The 24,552-nt window shown below is 41.7% G+C and overlaps 1 protein-coding gene across 3 annotated transcripts in view; it reads left to right on the forward strand.

The window, feature by feature from the left end:
- WDFY4 (WDFY family member 4) overlaps window positions 1–24,552 on the forward strand; it is a 279,441-nt gene that overhangs the window by 155,387 nt on the left and 99,502 nt on the right. For all 3 annotated transcript variants that reach the window (XM_047702650.1, XM_047702652.1, XM_047702651.1), the window contains exons 40-41: window positions 15,411–15,488; window positions 23,287–23,493. In XM_047702650.1, coding sequence (XP_047558606.1) covers window positions 15,411–15,488; window positions 23,287–23,493 — 285 coding nt within the window. The remainder of the gene's footprint in view (window positions 1–15,410; window positions 15,489–23,286; window positions 23,494–24,552) is intronic.

The following is a 24,552-nucleotide window of genomic DNA, read 5'->3' on the forward strand; positions in this document are numbered from 1 at the left end:
TATTTTCTGATTTTCTTTCTTTCTCTTCTGTAGTATTTTTTTTAAAGATTTTATTTATTTGAGAGGGAGAGAGAGAGAGAGAGCAAGTGAGGGGAAGGGCAGAGGGAGAAGCAGAGTCTCCTCTGAGCAGGGAGCCCCACACTGGGCTCTATCCCAGGACCCCAAGTTCATGACCTAAGTCAAAGGAAGATGCTTAATGGACTGAGCCACACAGGCACCGTTCTTTTGTAGTATTTTTATTATAAAATCAGGCTATGTTTGTACACCATTTGTGAGGGTTGTCCTGGAGGACTGTTTCAAAGTAACTTGAAGTCCCAACTCTTCAGCTCAATCCACAGTATTTTAATATACATAAATAGCTCATCCAATGAAACTCAACAACACATGAATTTATTGAACAGACATAGTGTTCCTCACTAAAAATATAGAGATGAATAACTCATGAACCCCATATTTAAAGAATCCTGGTGCTATTTATTGATCTCCCTACTTAGAGGGCATCTAAGAAGAATCATAGTAGATGGGTTTCTGAAAAAAACGTCTATAGGTCAATATTTTGTAAGTTGAAACAGATTTGAAATTAATTTGGGAACCTGGCAATTTAAAGGAATCATGGGTTGAATCTTTTGAAAACTGAATATAGTCATTTTCTTTCTTTTTTTTTTTTAAGATTTTATTTATTTATTTGACAGAGAGATCACAAGCAGGCAGAGAGGCAGGCAGAGAGAGAGGAGGAAGCAGGCTCCCTGCTGAGCAGAGAGCCCGATGCGGGGCTCGATCCCAGGACTCCGAGATCATGACCTGAGCCGAAGGCAGCGGCTTAACCCACTGAGCCACCCAGGCACCCCTATAGTCATTTTCTTTAAAGGCGATTTATACCCAGGAATCTATTCAGATTTTTGTATATTAGATTTCCTAATGTGAGACACACCTGCATTCCAAAAACTAATGTGGTATTTGGGGGAAGGTATTGTCATCCTAAGAAATGCTTTCAATTTTGAAAAATTATGACCAAAGGATGGGGGATGGAACCCATTTTTGTTTACTTCTCTAAATCTGAGTTTTTAAAACTTATGTATGTATACTCATCAATGCAAAAGCATTTTTGAGTTTGCAAGACAGAAGTGGCCCCAACTCTATAAATGAGAAGCAGGCAGATGGTCGTGGAGTGGAGAAGGAGTGCAGGGCCCTCCAGAGGCACTGCTGCCATTCACAACCCGCTAGGGCCTGCTTCCAGTGTGGCCGCCAGGCGCCTGCCATGTGAGTTACAGCCGCCTTCTCGCCCTGGGACCCATCTATTATGAGAAACCATTTTGGTTAATTAAAAAAGTGTTTCAAAGTCTCAGAACAGGAAGTTGTGAAATTTTCTTCTCTTTGCTGTTGCCGATGGGGGTTGGTGTCAACTTGGCTCCACAGCCAGGCACAGGAGGGAGAGTGGGAACAGCAGAAGGAAGTGTGGCCGCCCAGTCCTGGGGAGCCTGGGGGAAAGGTTGTGAGGTCCTCAGGGGCTGGTTGATCTACTGTTGTTATTATTAGGGGTGACAAAGGAAGTAGCTGGGGTTATCGCGTGAAACTAAAGGGCAGTTGAATGAGCGCGCGTCTGATCGGTTCTTACAGACGGTTCCCAGCTCATGGATTTCTATGTCTAGGAGCTGCTGTACAGGCTGGGGAACCAGGCGAAGTGTCTGCTCTTGGTTCTGGGAAAACAGACTATAAGCAAAAGGGAACAGATGAGAAAATATTAGATAGTACAACGTAATCTGAAGGAAATAGATGATGGGCTGGAGACTGCCTCACGATCACTGTGGGTTGGAAGCGATCATGAAGTTGAGAGGGAAGCAGAGCCCTCCAGCATCTGGGGAATGTGGACTCCTGAAACAGACCCAGCTAGTGCCAAGGCTCGACAGTGGGAGTGAGTTTGTATATTGGCGAACAGAGACAGAGAGAAAGGTCCGTATTAATGGAGCAGGGAGCTCAAACGGGAGAGTGGTCCCGGAGAAGAGTGCAGGAACCAGCGGTCAAGTGCCCTTCCAGCTTCTCTGGAGGGTCAGAAAATACATCGGCGTCCATGCCTCCATCTGCATCTACATTTCCATGCCTTTCTCATCTCTAAGCACACATCTCTTCTCCAGACATTCCCTCTTTCAATGTTCTACGCACATTCATCAATTTTCTCTTCTATCCCAGGCTTTTGGTGTAAGCCCAGTGGATACGGACACAGTCCCTGACCTGGGGATCCCGCTTTGTAGGAGGATGAAATAATGACATTGTAATGAGAGGTTAAGGCTCAGGAGGTGCCCAGAGGAGAGGGAACCTCACTTGGGCTTTCTGGAGGAGTTTGTACTAGATAAGGAGGAGGAGGAGGGTGAGGAGGAAGGATGTGAGGGGAGATCGGTAGGGAGGAAGGGGCCCCTCCAGGTGCGGAGGGACAGTTGTGACCATCTGCCTTGTGGCTCAGCTGGTAGTCTGGCATTAGCGGCATAGCATATCCAGTTTATCCTTACTTAATTTCATGTATGTATTTATATCCTGATTCACCCCTCAGAGGATTTATGGAACCTTTAGATGAGGATGCATGTAATAAAATAATGAGATCAGGAAAAATAATCATGGAAGAAGAAAGCCAATTCCTGGGGAATGAAGATCATAAACACACCATCTATAAAGAGCTCCCGTCCCGTACCTACATGGTGCTCTCGCTTTCTGGCTGCCATTGTGGAGCCAGAGGCAGAATAGTTCATATGTTTATTCCCTGCCCACCAGGTACGCTTCTGCCAAGAGGCGGAAGTGCTTGAGCACAGGGACATAGGGAGAACTAAGTGGTACCCTCTGCCCAGCATCTCCTGGCCACCCCCACTGTGAGTTTTTAAAGACTTGATCTGAACCTCTCATGTCCCTGATCAAAAACAAGCATGTACTGCCACCCTGTCTGGGCTAGAGGACACAGACCCACACCCCCACTGCAAGAAGCCCGACCTCAATGCTTTTCCAAGCCCACCCCTTGCCCCCGTCCTGCACTGTCTTCAAATCAGACCCAATTCCGTATTTTGTAACAACGCACTCTGTCCTCTCCCATCCATATTTTCTGGCAAATGTGGGCCTGTCTGCCAGGAAGAGCCTCCCCCTTCCATAGGACCAACTGCTTCTCCTGGACTTTAAAACCATGACCCTTCTGAAAGCCTGCCTGCCCTCTCCAGCCTGGCTGGGCCCCTGTGTAACCACAGCTCTATTTGTCCTCACAGTGGCCGCAGCTGTGAGGACCAGCCTAAGGGAGAGGGAAGGGTTGGGGTTGATTTTGTTACCTGCGAGCTACATGCAGGCCCCCCTGCCCCTCAGAGTCCCCCGAGACCTGTAACCACTGAGACAGCAGAGGTGAGCAGGTGTGCACGGCATCCAGGAAGACAGGAATAAGGTTAGCGCTGTCCTCAGGGAACTCTGGCTGTGGCCACCCCCGTTCTTCTTAAAGACTAAAGAAGGAAGCCTCCCTATGAACCGCAACTCCCATTTGTTTGTCTGAAATGTTCATTGCCATGTGCAGGCCGCTCCTTTGCTAGGCAGCATTTGGAGTGAAAGAAGCCATGTGGGTTTACCGGTGCTGCCGTAACAAAGCAGCACAGTCCGGGGGCTTCAGCAGCAGACATCTCTTTCCTCCCACTCCCCATCCGTCTGAGCCTCATGGAGGTCCTGACACCTGAGCAGGAGGCCAAGAGGAGGGAGGGTGGCTTCCTTGAGAAGTCCCAGCACCTGCAGTTCCAGAGCTTTCGTCCTTTGCTACCCCGGAGGGTATTTTTGTTTGTTTAAGTCATGCTCCATGTACTCATGATGATCAAATTTAATAAAAACATCACAGTTGAAAAAAGACAAATTAGAAACCACCGTTCATCTTAGAAATTAATACATGAGTGAATTTAACACGAGATGAATTGAGCTGTGGTGATCATGTCCCTCCTCAGCCACTCCGAGCACCGGTTATTTGTCATTACTGCTGGAAATATGATTTTTATTCTGGTATTGCTTGACACTTATTACAAATCTGGGGCTGTGTCTCCATAGCAGAGAGAAGCACAATTATCTGGGCACTTGGAGAAAAGAGCGTTTCCTGGCTGGAGTCATCCAATAGATACCCTGCAAAGACCCTTTGACCATGACCACGTCTTGCTCACTGGACATATGCCCCTTCTTTCTATCAGTCTGCTAGCATTTGGTGGGTGCACATGTAGACATTATATGTGACTAACCACAAAAAAGGAAAGTGTTTAATTTCTTTTGTCAGGGAACCCAAACCTGGTCTCCACCAAGGACTTATATTTAAAGGTAGATGCGTCAGCCTTATACAGAGAAGGCATAACAGAAAAACTTAATTGAATGTTTTACAACCCGGGAAATACTGAATTTAAGATGGGTTGAAAGTGCAAAGGGTGTGAGGACCAGACCTGAAAGTGTTGCCACTGACCCTAAGGTTCTCCTTAATCCTGATCCCCTGGAGTGTCTCACTCCAGGCAGGGAATAAACAGCGACAGAGAATTCGGCTTAGCAGAGTGACAGCAGTCTATGAGTTTCATTTCAGTCTTTCAAACTTTGGTCATTGCCTCTGTTTGCCTGGCCACTGGGGACAGAGATGGACAGTGTCCCCAAGGAGCTTATTCTAATCGGGGGACAGGGCTGGTGGGAGACGAGCCACTGTAATTCAGAGTACTGCTCTCACAGGGTTTCTGCTCTGCCCTGGGAGCCCCGAGGATGTATTCCAGGAAAGAGCAGAGTATTAATGATGGTTTCATGTTAACTACAAAGTGCACACACAGACTCAGTGACATTGCACTGTTAAATCTCTCATTCTCTCAGCCCCCACCAGTGGAGAAGAGGGGACTGGTGAGTGACAGTGAGAGTGACCAATGAGAACTGAGATCCTTGGGGATGGGAGTTTCTTCCACATCTTGTTTCACGTCTGCCTTGGTAAATGGGAATTTACCTGAGTTTTACTTGAACCCGTCTCTTTTTTCTTTGGCCAGAGAAAGTCAGAGGTTAAAGGAATCTAGATTTGACACTAAACTCAAACAGCATGGTTATTATTTTTACTTTATGGAATTATTAATGAATATTTAGAAACTTCAAAAAAATCGTAAAGACTGCCGACAGTAGAATCATGTTATATAGGAGTAAGTGTGAAAATACATTCATGAAATGAAAATCAAGTTGTTAACAATACTCTTAAAATTCCCTTACATTATTCACCAAGAACGATACCATGGTGACTTTTTGAATTTGGCACCAAACTTCTCTATATCCACCAGGCAGATTTTCTACCATTTTGGGGGGATAAGTTACTATTTCTTTGTCAAATGTCTGATGAAGGGGTTGGCTTATGCAATTAGGGGGAGCAAGATTAACCAAAAATTATTTGTCTTTAAACATGAGAATTACACTCAGTACAATGAGTTGTTTATATCCAAGGGAAATGTGGGACTCTGTCCGACTGGGGGAACGGTGACTCATATCTTCCATCTCAGTTTCATGATGGAGTTTAGGTAGAAAACTTGTGAGAATTTCATTGTATTTTCTAATACGCTTTTTATTTAGGAATACCTTTCATGTCCTTTTCATGTTCATTCAGTACTGTTATATACAACTCACCCAGTTTCCCCTGTTGTTAACATCTTAAATTACCATGGTGCCCTTTTCAAAGTGAAGAACTGTCATTGATGCATTACTAGTAACTAAACTCCAGACGCTATTTTGAGTTTCACTAGTTTTCCCATGAATCCAGGATCCAGACCTGGGCCCCACATTACACTGAGTTACCATGTCTCTTTAGGCTCCTCTGATTTGTGACAAATTCTCAGACTTTCCCTTGTTTTTCATGACCTTGACAGTTTTGAGGACTACTGGTCAGGTATTTTGTAGAATGTACCTCAGTTTTGGTTTGCTCAGTATTTTCTCCTAATTAGTTTGGGTCATGGAGCTTTGGAAGGAAGATCACAGAGGAGAAGTGGGCTTCTCGTCACACTGTGTCCGGTCCGGGGCACGTGACACGCATGTAGCATCATCACATGGTCGTGATGGTGTCTGCCAGATTGTTCCGCCGCAGAGTTCCTCTTGTTCCCCTCCCATACTTGATTCTTTGGAAGCAAGTCCTTAAGTCCAGCCCACCCTTACGGGGGGCCTCCTGGTGAGAGAAACATCTACATCTATTGTTTGAAATTCTCTGTAAGGAAAGGTTTATCTCTTCTGCCCCATTATTTATTCAATCTTTTATTTGTATCAAGAGGGACTCACGCATATTTATTTTATAATTTGGGCTGTCGTCCATTAAGCCTGTTATGTATCTTGTGCTCAAAATTGCTCCAGCTTTTTGCTGAGAGTATTTCATTGATCTCACACTTGCTTTCACTGGCACTCTCTCGATCTTTTTTTTCACTGATCACAAAAATGAATCCGTATGAATTTTACGGGTTTTAATGCATCCCACTGCAAACATTCTAACATTTTTGGAATGTGTATCACTCAGGATAAGTTATGTTGCAGTAACAAACACCCCCACATCTAATTGTCCTAAAATTGCAAGGTCATGTTTCTCCCTTGTGCTACAAGTACTGTGTGAGTTGGCCAGGAGTCTGCTGTACCTTGTCCTCACTCAGAGACACTGGCTCATGGAGCAGAACATTGAGTCTAGAACATCGAATGCTGCTGTGGCAATTAAAAAAGAACTTAGCGAATTGCTCGTGAGCCCTTCAAGCTTCTGCACACTTCTCCCCAGCATCACATAGCTCAAAGGTAGCAGGAAGGGTAATCATGCCATGTACCTACAGGAGGAGAGAACTGGAACTATTTGGCACGCAATACTATTTTCTATTAGGTTTTCTTTTCTATGCAAATTCATATACATTTAATTGTTTTTGTTATTGTTAGCATATGGTTTTCTAACCTCCTTTTAGGAATATGAATATATTGGGGCACCTGGGTGGCTCAGTAGGTTAAGCCTCTGCCTTCGGTTCAGGTCATGATCTCAGGGTCCTGGGATCAAGCCCCACATTAGGCTCTCTGCTCAGAAGGGAGCCTGCTTCCCTTCCTTTCTCTCTGCCTGCCTCTCTGCCTACTTGTGATCTCTCTCACTCTCTCTGTCAAATAAATAAATCAAATCTTTAAAAAATATGAATATATCAAAAACTCGGTTCCATATCCTTAAATCTTATTTGACACCAGGGCCGCAGTGAGTGATTGTAGCAGTTACATGTAAAGACATCTGGCCAGAGTGGCAAAAGGAAGCTGAAATCCAGCCTTTGTTCCACTATTCAAGTCATCCATCCAGGCCTAGAACAGTGTCTGCCCAAAGGGGACACAAAAGCACCATGTGGGCTAGTGGTGGTCCTTTGGAAGAGCATGACTTGTGATGACTGCTTAATATTCTCTCAAAAGGATAAGCCATTCTTCCATATGTTGATATTTATGGTGTGTCATTTTGTGCTACTATAAATAGGATGGTGGAAAATCTTGTCAGTGAATATCTAATAGTTTCCTTGCAAGAAATTACTAGCAGTAAAAATGGTGAGGTTTCAAAAGAGATGTGCGGCATGTCAGCAAGCAGTCAATACAGTCCAGGTGAAAAGTTTAGTCCCACACCCAGCATGTGTGCTGCTTGGCTGGAGAACCCAGACCTCTGACTGTAATCTCAGCCCCAAGTTTCTGAGCAGGGTCTGAGGGGCTGTGTTCAGATATTGGCCTTCCTTGTGTTTGCGAGGCTGCACAGCTGTGATTACAGGGCTAATGATGCTTTAAACAAAAGTGTAATGACCATCATCAGTGGACAGTGGGAGCTTCCTCAGAGGCCCTATGGGCAGGAGGGTCACCAGCAGTTGGCCAGCCCCAGGGGTGCCCTGGCAAAGGTGGACCCCACCAAGTTGAGGGCAGCTCACTTACAGGTGACCCTCCAGTAGGATGTGCCCCACTCCCCATTCCAAGATCTGGTCTGGATGCTGTAGCCAAACCCTTCCCTAAGGAGGCACGGGAGAGCAGGGCACAGGCTCTAAACCAGATCTGAATCCCTCTCAAGTCTCCAAACGGCCTTCTGAGGCCCTTCCTTCTACTTCAGAGGTTCTCAAACTCTTTAACACACAGGCAGTTGCTAAGCAAAGGCTATTTAGTTCCAATAAGCGATGCAGAGCTCTGCTCTGAATTTGTCCCTGATCGACGTACCACATCCACCACTGCCCAGGCAGATGGGCCTCTGCCCTTGAACCGACCCAAATGGTCCACCTCCTATCTCCACATCCTGAGCACGACAGCTTTCCAGAGCATGAAAGGTCTCAAAGCCCAGTGGGAAAGTAACATTCACCTAGCACTGTGGAGTGGAAATGCAAGCCGGGGAGACACACAGGATGCCAGCATCCAGGGAGTCATCATCTAGCATCACACTTCCGTGGAGTGTTGTTGGAGTCCCTCATCCTCTCTTGTCCCATTTCCTCTTCTGTAAAATGGGAATAGTCCCAATACAGATTTGTCAGGAGAAAAGCATTAAACATGATAATGCATATGGAAACTTCTTTGTCAGTGTGCGGTGCTAGGTCCTTCCCTTCACCTTGCGGCATGAGGAGCCTCTCCCTTCGCCACTGTTCAGGTGGACCTCTGCTGGGCTGCCAATCCCATCCTTTCTTGCTTATCTGGTAGAACCTGCACCATCAGGTACTTTTCCTTTGCTTTTCAAGCTTCTCCCACCCACTGCCAAGCTCCCCGCAGCCTGGTAATATGCTTGAGTCATGTTCTTTCTCTTTTATCATGTGACTTTGCTCCCACCTCTGTTTCTCTTCTTCATGAGTCAAGTTTCTTCAGTGAGTTGCTTTACACTCCTTGTGTCCACTGTCTTATCTCCACATTTCTAGCTGACTCATTGCTGTCTAATCATTCCTCTGAAATACTCACAGAAGTTACCAGTGACCAGTTTCAGCAGACATATCCCATGGACATTTTCAGGCTTTGTCTCACAGGACTTCTCTGGTGCATTCACTATGGTCACATGGCTGTTGGCTTCCATGACATCCCTTTGTTGTTTTCCTTAAACCTCTCTAACCTTTCTCCTCCTGGCCTGAACCTCACTGGTGTTCTCCAGGTCTCGTACATTGTCTTATTGGTCTCATCTCTGTACTTACTCTCCATGCAGGATGTTATCATCTCTCAGGGTTTAACTAGCATCTGGTTGCTCATGACTCACAAATCCATCAACCTTGGATGTCTCACCTCGGCTTTATTCTAGGGAGGCGCAGCTGTACCTGCGACACTTGACATTCATCATGTCCTCATATCACTTACACTTGCTCTTTCCCTTATTCTTGTGATCGCTCTTAATTTTTCTTCATTTAGTTGATCTAATTTAATTCATTAGGCAAACTGGAAATATTGGTGAAATTCTTACCATCTCACACAGTCACCAATTCCTACCAATTTCATGTTTCGTAAAATTCTTGAATTTGATAATTCCACATCACTCATTCCATTATGTGATGTCTCACTTGTACTGTCATTGTAGTGTCCTAAGGGGGCTCCCTACTACCAGTCTTGCTTTCATTAAATCCATCTATCAAATTCCTGTAAGAGTAAGTTATCAAAAATGCTAATGGACTACATCAGACTTCTATTGAAAACCTCTCTTTTAAGATATAACTAAAGGAACATCTCAGCCACAGAGCCTTGTCTGAATGTGATTCGGGACAAGGTCTCCTATTCTGTGTGCATACGAGGTCCTGTGTTCCCATGTCCTGTGCTGACCTCTGGCTCAACATTGGCCATGGCAGCTCATAACCATCCATCTCTCCCATTAGACTCCAGAAAACCAGATATGGGGTTCACATTTGTACTCCAGTACCTGGAAAATAGTGGGTGAACAATTAATATTTTCTGACCTTAACAATAGAGAGTGAATTTGAAATTAGAAATGAAGTATCTAAGCAAGGATATGAACAATCATGGGCTAAAGCTATTGTAGAGAGGAAATTTATTTAATTTTTTAATGTTTTCAACTGATCTTACCCAGGACCTACACAAAAATCGTCTCTTTGGGTGACCTTTTCAGTTTACAAAGTACTTTCAGCCTATGGTCTTATCCTCTCTTCATGACATCTCTTCAGAATGGTCAAAGGAGGTCACATGAACCTCATCTTGTAGACGGTAGATCAGAATTCTAACGTTAAATGGTTTCCCATGTACTGTGGCTAGTAAGGGCCAAGTACCAAGGTCCTTGGTCTTCTACTCTTTCTACCTGCCATTCTCTCATTCAGCAACACTGAGGAACATGGGAATCTGGGTATCTTTTCATATGCCTAGCTGAAGTCTGTCTGCCTGGAACTCCCTACCCTAGCCTGAGTTAATTCACTGAGACCATTCACACAAGACCCGTCCCTTTTTGGCAAGATGGCACATGTGCTATTTTGATGGGAGCTACTTTGTGTCCAAGTGTTCCCCAAGAGTTCTCTTTTCCTGCTGCATGTCTCTAAGGCATCATATTAGGAAAAAGTCTGGGCTTTTGCCTTAGATGTAAAATTAGTCAAATTTGTCAGCATTTTATGTCACTTGCGATGCTCATAAGGATTGCTTTACTTATAAATGTGTATAAACACGTGTAACCAGCAGTATTAAAGAAAATTTTGCAAAAAAAAAAAAAGGAAATAAAAGAAAATAAAGGAATATTCCTATTCCCACTACTCCAAAACTGTAACTGGGGTTTTAAAATTGTATTGTTTTCATATTTTTTGAGTCTTTGCTTATAAACACTTTTTTAATCTTATCAAAATATAACATAACATAGAAAAAGTGTTCAAATCACAAATAAACAGATTTAAGAATTTTGAGAATAAGCAAGTGACCAGTACCCAGATAAGAAAATGCAGCAGTAATGGCAACCCAGAAGCACTCCCAAGCTCCATGTCCCATCCTAGTCACTAGTCCCCTCTTCCTCCAAAGTAGCAACAATTCTGACCTCTAATACCATACATTCATTTTTCACATCGCTACTTTTTTGTAAATGAAATGACACAGTATATATACTTTTCTCTGATTTATCTCACTCCAAACTACATTTGTGCAATTTATTCATGTCATTGCATGAAGTAGTAATTCATTCATTTTCATAGTGTTGACACAATAATTCTCAGGACCTGTTTATCCTCTTAAAAATGATTGAGGACTCCAAAAAGCTTTTGATTATGTAGACTGTATCTATTGATATTTACTGCATTAGAAATTAAAACAAAATTTTAAAAGCAATGCCTTTATTAATTCATTTAAATGTAACAGTAATAAACCCATTATATTTAAACATAATACTTTTAATGAATAGCTTTATTTTTCAAAACAAAAAATTGTTAAAAGAGAGTAGTATTGTTTTGTAATTTTGCAGGTCTCTTTAATATCTATTTGACATAGTAAGAAGATATCTGGTTTCCTGGATCTGCTTCTTTACTCAATCAGTTGTACTATTTTTTTTTTGTTGTTGTTGAAATATATGAAGAAAATCTAGCCCCTGAAGATATGTAGGAGAGAAGAAGGGAGCATTTTTAATAGTCTTTTCAGAAAATTCTAGACATTCTTTGATACTACACCAAAACTCAACAAGTAGTAGTTTCTTAAAGTTTAGTTGAAACCTTTATCAGTGAAATTTTTGTCTTCAATTACATTAAAATCTATTGATCGATTTTACACTTTGAATGGATATGTTTAACTCCTACTTGATTTTGTAACATGCATCTTAGCATTCTTTCAGAATATTGGTTCCCTGAGTTACATAGATCTCCCTAATGTTGACATGCTTCCTTGCACAACATGATTTTTATCATGTTCATGTCACCATTAGTCTTATAAGAAAAACTTTTAGCTGCTGGGAAACTGTTAAGCTCAGAGGCAGATACACGTTTTCTAACATTCTAATATTTAAATTTAAAAGCTCAATTTTATCTTTCACAGCAAATAGTGTCAGATTGCTTTATTTGAGTTGATGGGTTTATTTTGTTTATTTTTAAGAAAATATCTGCCAAACACTTAGGTCTTAATAACTATAATTTTGTCCTTGAGTCATTCTTTCAAATAAAAATGATGTTCTATAATTAAAAAAATAATAATAATTTAAAAAAAGGAAAAAAAATGATGTTCTATGACAAAAGCTGCCAGTTTAGCTCATAACTCTAACAATTGCATAGTGCTTTTTCTTGAAACAACCATCATCTTTTTGGGTATTCAGAAGAAGTGCTTTATGCATACTTCCATTTTCACACAGATTATTTAAAAAAAGTATATTCAAAACTTGAGATTTAATAAAATTAATATTTTCTACTGTTTTATTGGTGACATTCTTTTTTTTTTTAAAGATTTTATTTATTTGTCAGAGAGAGAGGGAGAGAGAGCAAGCACAGGCAGACAGAATGGCAGGCAGAGGCAGAGGGAGAAGCAGGCTCCTGATGAGCAAGGAGCCCAATGCGGGACTCGATTCCAGGACGCTGGAATCATGACCTGAGCCGAAGGCAGCTGCTTAACCAACTGAGCCACCCAGGCGTCCCTATTGGTGACATTCTTATGTGAGGTTTTTTTCCTGCTATGATTTCCTAGTGGTGAGGAATATATAAAATGATGATTATACAGTTGGTGCCAACTCCTTGGTTTAGATTATGACACTAATTCTACTCCCCATTGCTTTTGGGCCATCAGTAGAAATGTGAACATAGTGAAAAAAAGGCAAAGATGTCCCAATGTTTTAAAAGTAGCTTTTACTTCACAGACTCCTGAAAGGGTTACAGGAACCTCCAGGATTTATGGACCACTTTAATAACCATTACTGTAGAATATTCAATATATAAATATATCAAACTTGATGTACCCAGTCTGTTCCTGATAGACATTTGCATTGTTCTCAGACTATTCAAATACTGAGTAGTACTGACTAGTACTGAATAGGGCCTATTTTAAACACTGCTGTTATGAACATTGTTTTACATGCCTTTAGGAACACATATATATGAATTTCTATTAGCTATATATCCAAAAATGAAATCTCTGAGTCATTGAGTATGAATATATTCACTTTTTAAGATATTGCCAAACAATGTTCCAAAATGGTTGTGCCAATATAGCAGTGTAAGAGAGTTCATTTGTTCCATATCATAATCAAAATATGATATAATTAGCCTATTTGAATTTCTGAATATTCTCATTGTGTTTTTAATTTATGTTCCCCAAATGACAAATGAGTTGACCACATTCTTGTATGTCTATTGGCTAGTAGGACATCTTTTATTTATTTTTATTTTTTTTTAAAGATTTGTTTTATTTATTTGTCAGAGAGAGAGAGATCGTCCAAGCACAGGGAGCAGCAGGCAGAGGGAGAAGCAGACTTCCTGCTGAGAAGATGCCCAGTGCAGAACTCGATCCCAAGAGTCTGGGATCATGACCTGAGCCAAAGGCAGATGCTTAACCGACTGAGCCACCCTTGAATCCCTAGGACATCTTTTAAAATTAAATGCCTGTTCAATTTTTTCTTTTTAAAAGTTTCTATTGAGTTTTTTTCTGGTTTTCTTTCCTCATTGATTAATAGTTCTAAAATATATTCTAGACATGAGTATTTTTTTTTTAGAATGGTAAAGATAAAGCCCTCAGTGACTTTTTTTAAACTAAACTTTTTATCTTAAAGAATTGTAGATTTATATGCAGTTATAAGAGATAATGTAGGGGTGCCTGGGTGGCTCAGTTGGTTAGGCATCTGACTCTTGATTTTGGCTTAGATTATGATCTCAGGATTGTGAGGTCAAGCCCAGTGTCAGGATTCACACTGAACTTGGAGTCTGCTTAAGATTCTCTCTCTCTCTCTCTCCCTCTCCCTTTGCCCCTACCTGGCTTGTGCATGCTCTCTCTCTCTCTCAAAAGGAAGGAAGGAAGGGAAAAAAGAAAGAGAGAAACAGAAAGAGAGGAAGAAAGAAGAGGAAGAAGGAAAGAGAGCAAGAGAGAGAGAGAGATACCATGTACCATTTACCCAGCTCCCCCAGTGGTGCCATCTTGTAAAATTGCAGTAAATATCATAACCAAAAACATCTCAATCACCACAAGAATCCCTCATGGTGCCCTGTGATGGCCATTCCCACTGCCTTTCCCCTTATTCCCATAAACTCTCATAATCACTTGTACGTTTTCCATTTCTATAATTGTGCCATTTCAAAATACTGTTTAAATGGAACCATACAATATGTGACCTTTCGGGTTTGTCTTTTCACATTCAGCATAATTCTTTGCAAATTCATCCAGGTTGTTGTTGCATGTATCAACAACCAACAGTTTATTCTTTTTATTTATAAGTGGTCCATGGTATGGATGCATTACAATATGTTTAACCATTTGCCTGTTGAAGGACATCTGGGTTGTTTCCAGTTTTTGTCTGTTAATGAATAAAGCTGCTATAAATATGTATGTATGGGTTTTTAGTTTTTGTGCGAGTGTAAGTTTTCATTTCACTGGGATACATCCCCAGGGGTCAAACTGCTGGGTCATATGGTAGTTATATAGATTTTTAAAAATTTATTTTATTTATTTATTTATGTATTTTATTTTTTTTAGTTTTTCAAAAAAAATTATTTATTTATTTATTTATTTAAATAAACATATAATGTATTTTTATCCCCAGGGGTACAGGTCTGTGAATCGCCAGGTTTACACACTTCACAGCACTTACCATAGCACATACCCTCCCCAATGTTAGGTATATAGATTTTTAAAAACACTACTGACCTGTTTTCCAGAGTGGCTGTACCATCCCTTCTTACCAGCTCTACATGAGGTTCTAACTTCTCTGTACCTTCACCAGCATTTGGTGTTATTACCTTTTAATTTTAGCAGTTTGGATAGGTGTGTATTAATATCTCACTGTAGTTTTTTTTTGCTTGTTTTTGTTTTTAATTTAAATTCAATTGATTAACATGCAGTATATTATTAGTTTTGGAGGTAGAGTGCAGTGATTCATCAGCTTTATGTAAAACTCAGTGATCAGTACATCACTTGCCCTGTTACCCTGTACTCCCACACCCCCTCACTGTAGTTTTAATTTTCATTTTCCTAGTGGAAATGATGTAGAACATATTTTCATATGTCTAGTTGCCATCTGTATATTCTGTAGTGAAATGTCTATTCATGTCTTTGCACATATTATAATGGGATTTCACATATGGTGTGAGATAGCTAGAAGTAGAAGTATGCCATAGACATGCATGTGAGTGTGTGTGTGTGTGTGTGGTATCAACATAGGTGAAGTCTTTATTTATGAGGTTATGATTGATTTGACCAACAAAACTTGTAACTGTTATTTCCCCTGATAATTGGTCAGAGGAGACAAGTTCTCATCTCAAATCACAACTGTCATTAAGCTGTCACTTGTATCCTCTCTTTCCCAGGACTTTGTGTCATGTATTGAGAACTACAGAAGAAGAGGACAGGAACTGTATGCATCTTTATACAAAGATCATGTACAGGTAAGAAACAAGCTCTTTTCCCTGCACAGAAGACTGGATGCTCCCTTGATTCTGAAATGAAGAATCAGAAGGGCCTTTGGTTTAAATTCTATTTGGCTAAGTCAACCATAGGTGAGCAACACGTGTGCTGTCAGCAACTGAGGAGAGAGGTAGCATGTTTATCCTCTCATCTACTCATTCATCCACTAGTAAACAGATGTCAAGAGCCCAGAGTGCCTCAGACACTGTGCTGTGAGCTTGGGGCACAATTGTACACAGAGCAGACATGGGCCTGACTCTCTGGTAGCTTCACTCTACCTCTGTGTATTAAATAACAGCACAACTAAATAGATCATTATTACTTATGACAAGCAAGAGACATGGAAAATATAGGTACAATGAGAGATTATGATGTGGGGAGAATTTACCTTGGGCAGATCAGAGGCCCCCTCCAAGAAAGTGGCCATTGTGTTGAGATCTGAAGGAGAAAGGTGCACGGAAGTATTTTGAGGTTGTGTTTCTGCCTAAGGGAGGACATGTGGGGAGATCCTGGTCAGGAAAGAGCTGGATGTGACCAATTAACTGGAAGAAGTGACTAGGTGACCTGAGCTGGGAACGAACAAGGGTGATGATGAGGCAGGACCAGAGCACACAGAGTCTACTGCCAACTTAGGGCTTTTGTGTTTTATCTGAAATGCAAGGGGTTGCCACTCATCAGAGAAGATTTAGATAATTAAAACACTTCTCTAGGTGTGATTTCTGGACAGTGAGAGTAAAGTGTATTGTCTTTCATTCCAGTGAGATCACTGGTTGGGTCTCAGGTCTGCCTCTTCCCGGGTGTGGAATCTGAGCCTCGGGGTCCCCATCTTGAAGATGGGATCATACTGCCTAACTGTGAACATTAAAGAACAAGTGTAGAGGATCTAGAAGTGGCTGCTAGGGAATACATGGCCCATGTGTGGTTATGGAATGGGCCAAGAAGTTCATCTTTAGTCAGTGTTGTTCACAAAATGTGGTTAAAAATGGTTGCCAATATCAGGAAAATACAAATCAAAACCACAATGAGATACCACCTCACACCAGTCAGAATGGGCAAAATTAACAAGTCAAGAAATGAGAGACACTGGCGAGGATGTGGAGAAAGGGGAACCCTCCTACACTGTTGGTGGGAATGCAAGCTAGTGCACCCACTCTGGAAAACAGCATGGTGGGCCCTCAAAAAGTTGAAAATAGAGCTACCCTATGACCCAGCAATCACACTACTGGGTATGTACCCTAAAGGTACAAATGTAGTGATCTGAAAGGGCACATGCACCCTAATGTTTATAGCAGCAATGTCCACAGTAGCCAAACTATGGAAAGAACCTAGATGTCCATCAACAGATGAATGGATAAAGATGTGGAATATATATATAATAGAATACTATGCAGCCACCAAAAGAAATGAAATGTTGCCATTTGCAATGACCTGGATGGAACTAGAGAGTATTATGCTGAGCGAAATAAGTCAATCAGAGAAAGACAACTATTATATGATCTTCCTGATATGAGGAATCTGAGAGGCAGAATGGGAGGCTTGAGGGGGAGGGAAGGAAAAAAATGAAACAAGATGGGATCGGGAGGGAGACAAACCATAAGAGACTCTTAATCTCAGGAAAGAAACTGAGGATTTCCAGGAGGGGGGTAGGGAGAGGGTGGTTGGGTTATGGGCATTGGGGAGGGTATGTGCTATGGTGAGTGCTGTGAAGTGTGTAAGCCTGATGATTCGTAGACCTGTACCCCTGGGGCAAATAATACATTATATGTTAATTTAAAAAAAGGAAAAAAATGGTGGTCAATAATAGAGCACAACCTTACTAAAACCTTACTAAATATATTATTTTATTTATGATTTCTCTGTTCCAAAGCCTATGTTAGGTATATGAAAGGCAGAGATTATAACACTACTGCTGTGCCTGGAGGGTTCTTAAAAATCAGTAGAGCACCAAGAGTAAATAAATAACCACAAACAGTGTGATGAGGCCAATTCTAGGATGTTCTACTATAAAGAGAAGAGCAGTAGGGTGTAAGGGACCATGGGTTGTGCCTGGGGTGAGGTGAGGAGCCAAGGAAGGGTGGAACAACAGTGCCCAAATGTCAGGGAAACAAAATAGGCTCTGATCAACTTAAGGCAAGTAATTTGGTCTAATTATTTCCATATGAGCTCATTTAGGAGCCCACACATGGCCCTGGGACTATGGATTCATGAGCTGTGCACCCTGTACCTCAGAAACATGCAGGTTAACAACACAGCCTCCCTGGCTATTCTATAAGGGGGGGCAGTTCATCAGACTTCACAAGGGTGGAGGAGAAATCTGGGGGTCTACAGGACATGCTGCTGTCAAAGCGATCAGGAGGCATTCTGATTTCTCTAGCAGCGCTGGTCCTAAACAGACTCTCCATTGGAGAAGGGCCTTATCAGGGACATCTCCCCCACCCCAACATTGCTGACTGCATTGCACAGCAGGATGGGTGCCCTGCTGGCTTATTTGCATGTTACCTGTGTCCCTCAGACAGACCCTTGCCCATCAGTGTCCCACCATTTGTATTTACTGACTTCTCTCAGGACTAGCAATATGGCCAATAAATTCAATTGTTACCAGGGGGGAAATAAGATGAATTGTTTAAGATTGCATTCTTTATTTATGAACATCCTTATCATACTTGTTCCATTTCAAGATGGAGGATTTGTTTGTCTAAATGTCCAGATCAGCATCCAGTCAAGAGTGTGAGATCTCTCTTCTCACAGTTGGAAGACCTGGGGTGATTTGCTTATGGCTAGGAGAGATGTGCTGTGTGGCATTTTGTAAGTTTCTCCTGCAATTTGTGAGATTGAAAGTTCATAGGGGAAAGGACAGAACCTCAACAGACACTCCGAGTCCAGAAGGAAAGTATCCAGCCTTCTAGAGCATTAGCCTGGCTCATTTTCAGCAACAGGCCTGCATGGGGTTCAGAGAATACTTGAGAAAGCTGTGTAGAGTTCTACTGCTTGAGGTATTTTTGAGAAAATCAGCATTTTGAGGCTAATCCACAAGGATACCTTCCAAGTGTTTAAATATTTAAGACAGATTGTTTGAACATTTAAAGGAAAGCAGAGGTAATCACCGTCTGCCAGAGATAATGGGATCTCGAGTGCCCACCCTACTTTTTTAAGGGGCAAAACATTTTGCCAGTGCAGACCCCTCTCCACTTCCAGAAAAACCATGTCCAGATTCTATAAAGAGATCAGACTTGTGAAACCTGCCATGTTCTTCAAGGACAGCTTCTCCCAAGTGTACTCAATGAGATCTCCCCAGGAGGGTGGTACTAGTGAGATTCAGGGATTCTGGCCCCACAGGACTTTCAAGAATAGGTGGTATAAGACTTCTCTAACTTGGTATTTTACCCACAACTGAGAGGTCTCTGGAGATGGCAGGAGCCCACAGCATGACAAGGTCATATTACCCAATGCCCTGGAAGTTAAACTAAGCATCATTATATCCCATCATTATATTACCAGTAAATCTGGCAATTCTAGTATTCAGTCTCTCCAGTTTCTTGTCATTCTGGAAGTACTGGCAAAAACCATTTCCTGTCCTCTAGCCCTGCCCAAATTCCCCTTTGCCTTTTCCACATTATATTTGTTCTGTTCCTGATGGTCCAGCTGCTTTGGTTCTGCTCTGTTGGATGCCCAGATTGTCCTCTTCTTATGGGGAGTCCTTACCATAATGTGCAGAAATGCCTCATATTCTTGTGATGTTTTTAAAACATTCCAGGCTTTTCTGGTTAAAGTTCTTTGCAAGGTGCCTGTCATACCAAAAGTAGACTTTTTTTTTTTTTTTTTTTTTTTTTTTAGGGTATGAGAGGCACTGTTCTTGGGTTCCCTAGGGTCCAAACAACTGTTGCCATTTCTTGCTCAGTTTCTGTATATTCATTAAGTGTTTGTCACAGCTCTCTCTTTTTTAAATTTAAATTCAATTAACCAACATATAGTACATCATTAGATTCAGATGTGGAGTTCAGTAATTCATCAGTTGCATGTAACACCCAGTGTCATCATATCACGTGCCCTCCTTAATGGCCATCTCCCAGTTACCCCATTCTCCCCACTGACCTCCTCTCTAGCACCCCTCAATTTGTTTCCCAGAGTCAAGAGTCTCTTATGATTTGTCTCCCTCTTTGATTTCTTCCCATTCAGTTTTTCTTTCCTTCTTCTATGATCCTCTGCACTGTTTCTTACATTCCACATATGAGTGGAACTCTGTGATAATTGTCTTTCTCTGATTGACTTATTTCATATAGCAAGATACCCTCCAGTTCCATCCACACTGATGTAAATGGTAAGATCTCATCCTTTTTGATGGATGAGTAATATTCCATTGTAGACACATATGCACACACATATACATACATACATACCGCTTTTTTTTTTTAAGAACAAAAATAGTGGTATTTTTAAAATTTAATTTAATTTTTTTCAGTGATCCATAATTCATTGTTTATGCACCACACCCAATGCTCCACGCAATATGTGCCCTTCTTAATACCCACCACTGGGCTCACCCAACCCCCTCCCTCCTCCCCCTCTGATTTTCCCCAACTCACTTCTCCTCTCCATCTCCCAATGTCCGTCATGTTATTCCTTATGCTCCACAAGTAAGTGAAACCATATGATAATACCACATCTTCTTTATCCATCCATCTGTCTCTGCTCTTTCCATAGTTTGGCTACTGAAAAAATGCTCAACATCACTTGGCACCAGGGAAATAGAAATCAAAACCAATGAAATACCCCTCACACCAGTCAGAATGGCTAAAATTAACAAGTCAGGAAATGACAGATGTTAGGGAGGATGTGGAGAAGGAGAAACCCTCCTACTACTGTTGGTGGGAATCCAAGCTGGTGCAACCACTCTGGAAAACAGTATGGGGGTTCCTCAAGAAGTTAAAAAATAGAGCTACATTATGACCCAGAAATTGCACTACTAGGTATTTACCCCAAAGATACAAATGTAGTGATCCGAAGGGCAAGTACACAACAATGTTCATAAAAACAATGTCAAAGCTCTTTCAAATGCAAATATCAGAAACTCAGCTCCACCTGGCTTAGGCAGCAAATGAACTATTATGTCATACTAAAAAATGCACCTTACCTGGTGCAGAAACATGGGCATCACAGAGCACCTTACAGGTGAGGGACCTCAGGGCTCTTGCTCTTCAGTCATCTCATGTTCTCTGTCCTGGGACCACTTGTAGCTTTCTATCATGGATTAAATAATCACTCATCTCTGAGGGGTCTCACCACTGACACATGTCTGTCTGGCCACAGGTATTCCAGACAACTTATTTGCTCTGTGATGAAGACTTGGGTAGCCGTGAGCCCCCAGGCTGCATAGGTAGATCTTTGGGGGTGAAGACACTACTCTTTTTTTTTTTTCAGATTTTATTTATTTATTTGAGAGAGAGAGAATGAGAGAGAGAGAGAGAGAGAACATAAGTGGAGAAAGGTCAGTGGGAGAAGCAGACTCCCTGTCAAGCAGGGAGCCCAATGAGGGACTTGATCCTGGGACTCCAGGACCATGAGCTGAGCCGAAGGCAGTCACCCAACCAAATGAGCCACCCAGGTGCCCCAAGAGACTACTCTTAAAAGACTAATTTTAAAGCCAGGGTAGACAACCCATAATTTGGGATTGTTCATCCTCTATGAAGCTCTATATGTTATTCCAAACCCATCAGCAATCTCCAGGGAACTTAGATATTTTCCCTAAACGGGTATTCATTTCATATAATCTAATCCCTGTAAAAGGCTTTGGACAGGCATTATTTTTCCGGAGTTCCTTATTAACCAATTGGAGTATTATATAAAATGCTGTAACTCTTTTGGATATGAATTTAAGAACTGTGGAGAAACAAAATAATCTTGCTTTGAAATAGGATTTGCTTTATTCACAGTAATAATACTGTTTATGCCAAGCAAGTCACCACATAAAACTCTTGAAAATATTGTCTCATTTAATCCTTACATAAACCCATGGTTTTATTATTATTGTAATATTATTAACCACATTTGATGAGGAAGCTGAACTCCCTTTACACTAGACTACTAGGAAGTAGCAGAAACATCATGACAACTCGGGTTCATCTGATGCCAAAGACCATAGACTAAGCACTGTGTTGTCTGTTATTTTTTTTTTTGAAGACATTATTTATTTATTTATTTATTTAAGAGAGAGAGAGCAAGCGCAGAGGGAGGAGCAGAGGGAAAGGGAGAAGCAGACTCCCTGCTGAGCGGGGAGCCTAATGTGGGGCTTGATCCCAGGACCCCAAGATCACAATGAGCTGACTGCAGGCAGCTGCTTGACTGACTGAGCCACCCAGATGCCCTGTTACATTTTCATGGGAATTTTCTAGTTCCAAAAATGATTTACCTGTTCCATATGGCCTGGATTTACAGGGCCTAACTCTAAGTCTGCCATGTCAGTCTTTGAAGTAATAGCATCAGAAATCATGAGTTAATAAAACGATGTCAGACCCTCAGGAAAGGCACTAGTGGGCAGGCTTAAGCGGAGGCTTTAGAATCAGAAGGACTGGGTTTGCATCTCCGCTCCATCACCCGGTGGTCTTTGGAGAAATCACTACTCCTCTCCCAGACTTGATTTATTTATGAATATAAATATTTATGAATATAATAGAAATTCTTTGCAAGTTTCAAGTTTTACTTATGGTGCTACTGGGTAGAGGAAATGAGATAGAGCAGGTGAGGGGCTCAGCCCTAATGCACGATAATGATTTTTTTTCTCTTTATGTTAAGTTTATGAGATCTGTGCTTCTTGTCATTAACACTTTCACCTTCCAGTTTTCTGAAAACTCCAAATAAAAATTTAGGGCAAATACCATCAAGTATTTGAATAATTGCCAAAGTTCACCCCGCAGACAAAGCTGATTCTACTGTTGAAACTGACAGGTATCAAAGTTCCCTTGGCAGGTGATGATGACAACTTCAGTGTGGCATACAAAGGCAGTTCAGGGATGTACTTTATAGAAGGTTTGAGTTATACTGTAGCAGAAGGTGTGACAGCCAGATTTCAAGTATGCAAACAATGAAGATTTCATAGGTAAGGGATAACTTTCAGTAATATCAAAGGTTTTAGCTTCTATGAACATTCTAGAAGGCAATATTCTAGAACCCTGTGGTATCAGGATTTGAAAGACCCTTAGACAATATCCAGGCCAAGCCTCTCATTTATCCGTTGGAGAATCTAGAGCTCCAGAGACAGGAGTGACTTGTTCAAATCTTCCAATTGTTGGCAGATGTGCTGATCCCCCACATGTCCAGTCCAGACACTGACAGGAGTATCCTCAGCATCATGTTTGAAGGGCAGGGTCTGTGGTAAAACACCCTGTCCATTTTGAAGAGTAGGGACTGTGATGAGATTCTGTGTTCCACTTATAAGATAGCTGTCCAGCGTACTCTGATGAATAGTGTCAGGACCTTTGGGACCAGTTGTGTCCTGCACAGCACCCAGCAGTCATGTTCCTGTGAAGGCCAAAGGGCAGATGGTTTTCTCCTCCTCTTCCAACCTGGATTAAATGGTTTCCAAGCTGAGAAACTGTTCTCTTCTCCCAGACTGGTCCTAGCTCTGGAGTACATTACACACCCTGAAGGTGTGCAGAGCTTCCTAGAAGGGTGATTTTTTTCTTCTGAATAATTCAGAGGCCTTGATATGTTCACCCCCAGAAGTTTGGGGCCAAGCCCATGAGAAAATTTGTCCAGGAATGACCCTGCATTTCTGCTTCCCAGAGGCAGAGATGTGACAACGTCAAGGCAGCCAACACCTGGGCCAGGATTCAGGAGCAGCTTTTTGGGGAGCTGGGCTTGTGGGGCCAAACAGCAGAAGCCACACTTTGCTCCAGATGGGAACTGGATTGGAGGGAAGGACCGGCTCGCATGAGGAAACGCATCAGACGCTTGTCTACGCTGGAGACCCTGAGTCCAGAAAGGCTCAAGGTAAGTGTTGGACACAGCAAAACAATGATGCTTCCAGGCAGGAAAGATGTAGAGAAGTGTCTTCTTTGCTTTGCTTTCTCATTTTGCTTTTCTTTCTCTTTTCATCAGGGGTGCTTTGGGAATGCTTTAGCATGGGTAGGCAGGAGAGATCATGTGCACAGGAAATGTAGGAGTGCTGTAATTTATTCTTGATGCCATTTAACAGAAGAAAAGAAACTCTTTCTCCCTGGTGCATTGAAAGGATGCTCTAACTATGGCCTAAGTAAATAAGTAAATGAGCCAGTGAATGAATGCTAGAGTAGTTCATACTGACACCACTAACCTAGTAACCACACTGACATCCACAAATATTGCATCCGATGCACTCATCTGGACATCAGTGTTTGCAAAGAGCCAAGTGATGGCCATTGTCTGTTTACACCAATTATTTGCTGCGGAACAGTCATAACTAGTGCTGTTATGGGCATTATTGCATAATCAAGCCTCTTTAACAAGTTTTACAATGGAAATAATCTTGAACTCAGCTTTTTCTGCAAGCTTGAGCCCATGACCCATGTAATCCAAACAATATTGAGGCCATATCGGATTCCCAACCATCAGAATCTAGGTGGGCCCTGGGAGTTTGCTGCGATGAAGTTTGAACTCTGTGTTGTCAAACTGACAGTGTTGCATTTTCAAGAATGTGGAACCAGTTGGATTAGGAGTGGAGATGGAAAAATCTGTTAATAGTTCTTTCATGTCCTCGTTGGACAATTCTGATTCAAGATATTATAGAGGGCAGCCTTCCAAACACTGGAATGCAAGACGTTTCCTTCCACATCCATCCTGAGATACAATGTTGAGCTTATTCTCTGCTCTGTAACCTCAGAATCTTTTACACTTTAAATCCTTTATAAAATGTAATGAAAAAAATTATATTCATTTATTCAGTAGACACTTGAATTTTTAATGTACTGTCAATAAACCTCTATGTAGTATTTTTCTCTCAATGCATTCCTTAGGAAGTGGAGGCAGGAAAAATAAGTAGCCTGCCTTCTGTGCTAGTGACAAAGTCAAAAC

Source organism: Lutra lutra, chromosome 14 (assembly GCF_902655055.1).
Source record: "Lutra lutra chromosome 14, mLutLut1.2, whole genome shotgun sequence".
Classification (NCBI taxonomy): domain Eukaryota; kingdom Metazoa; phylum Chordata; class Mammalia; order Carnivora; family Mustelidae; genus Lutra; species Lutra lutra.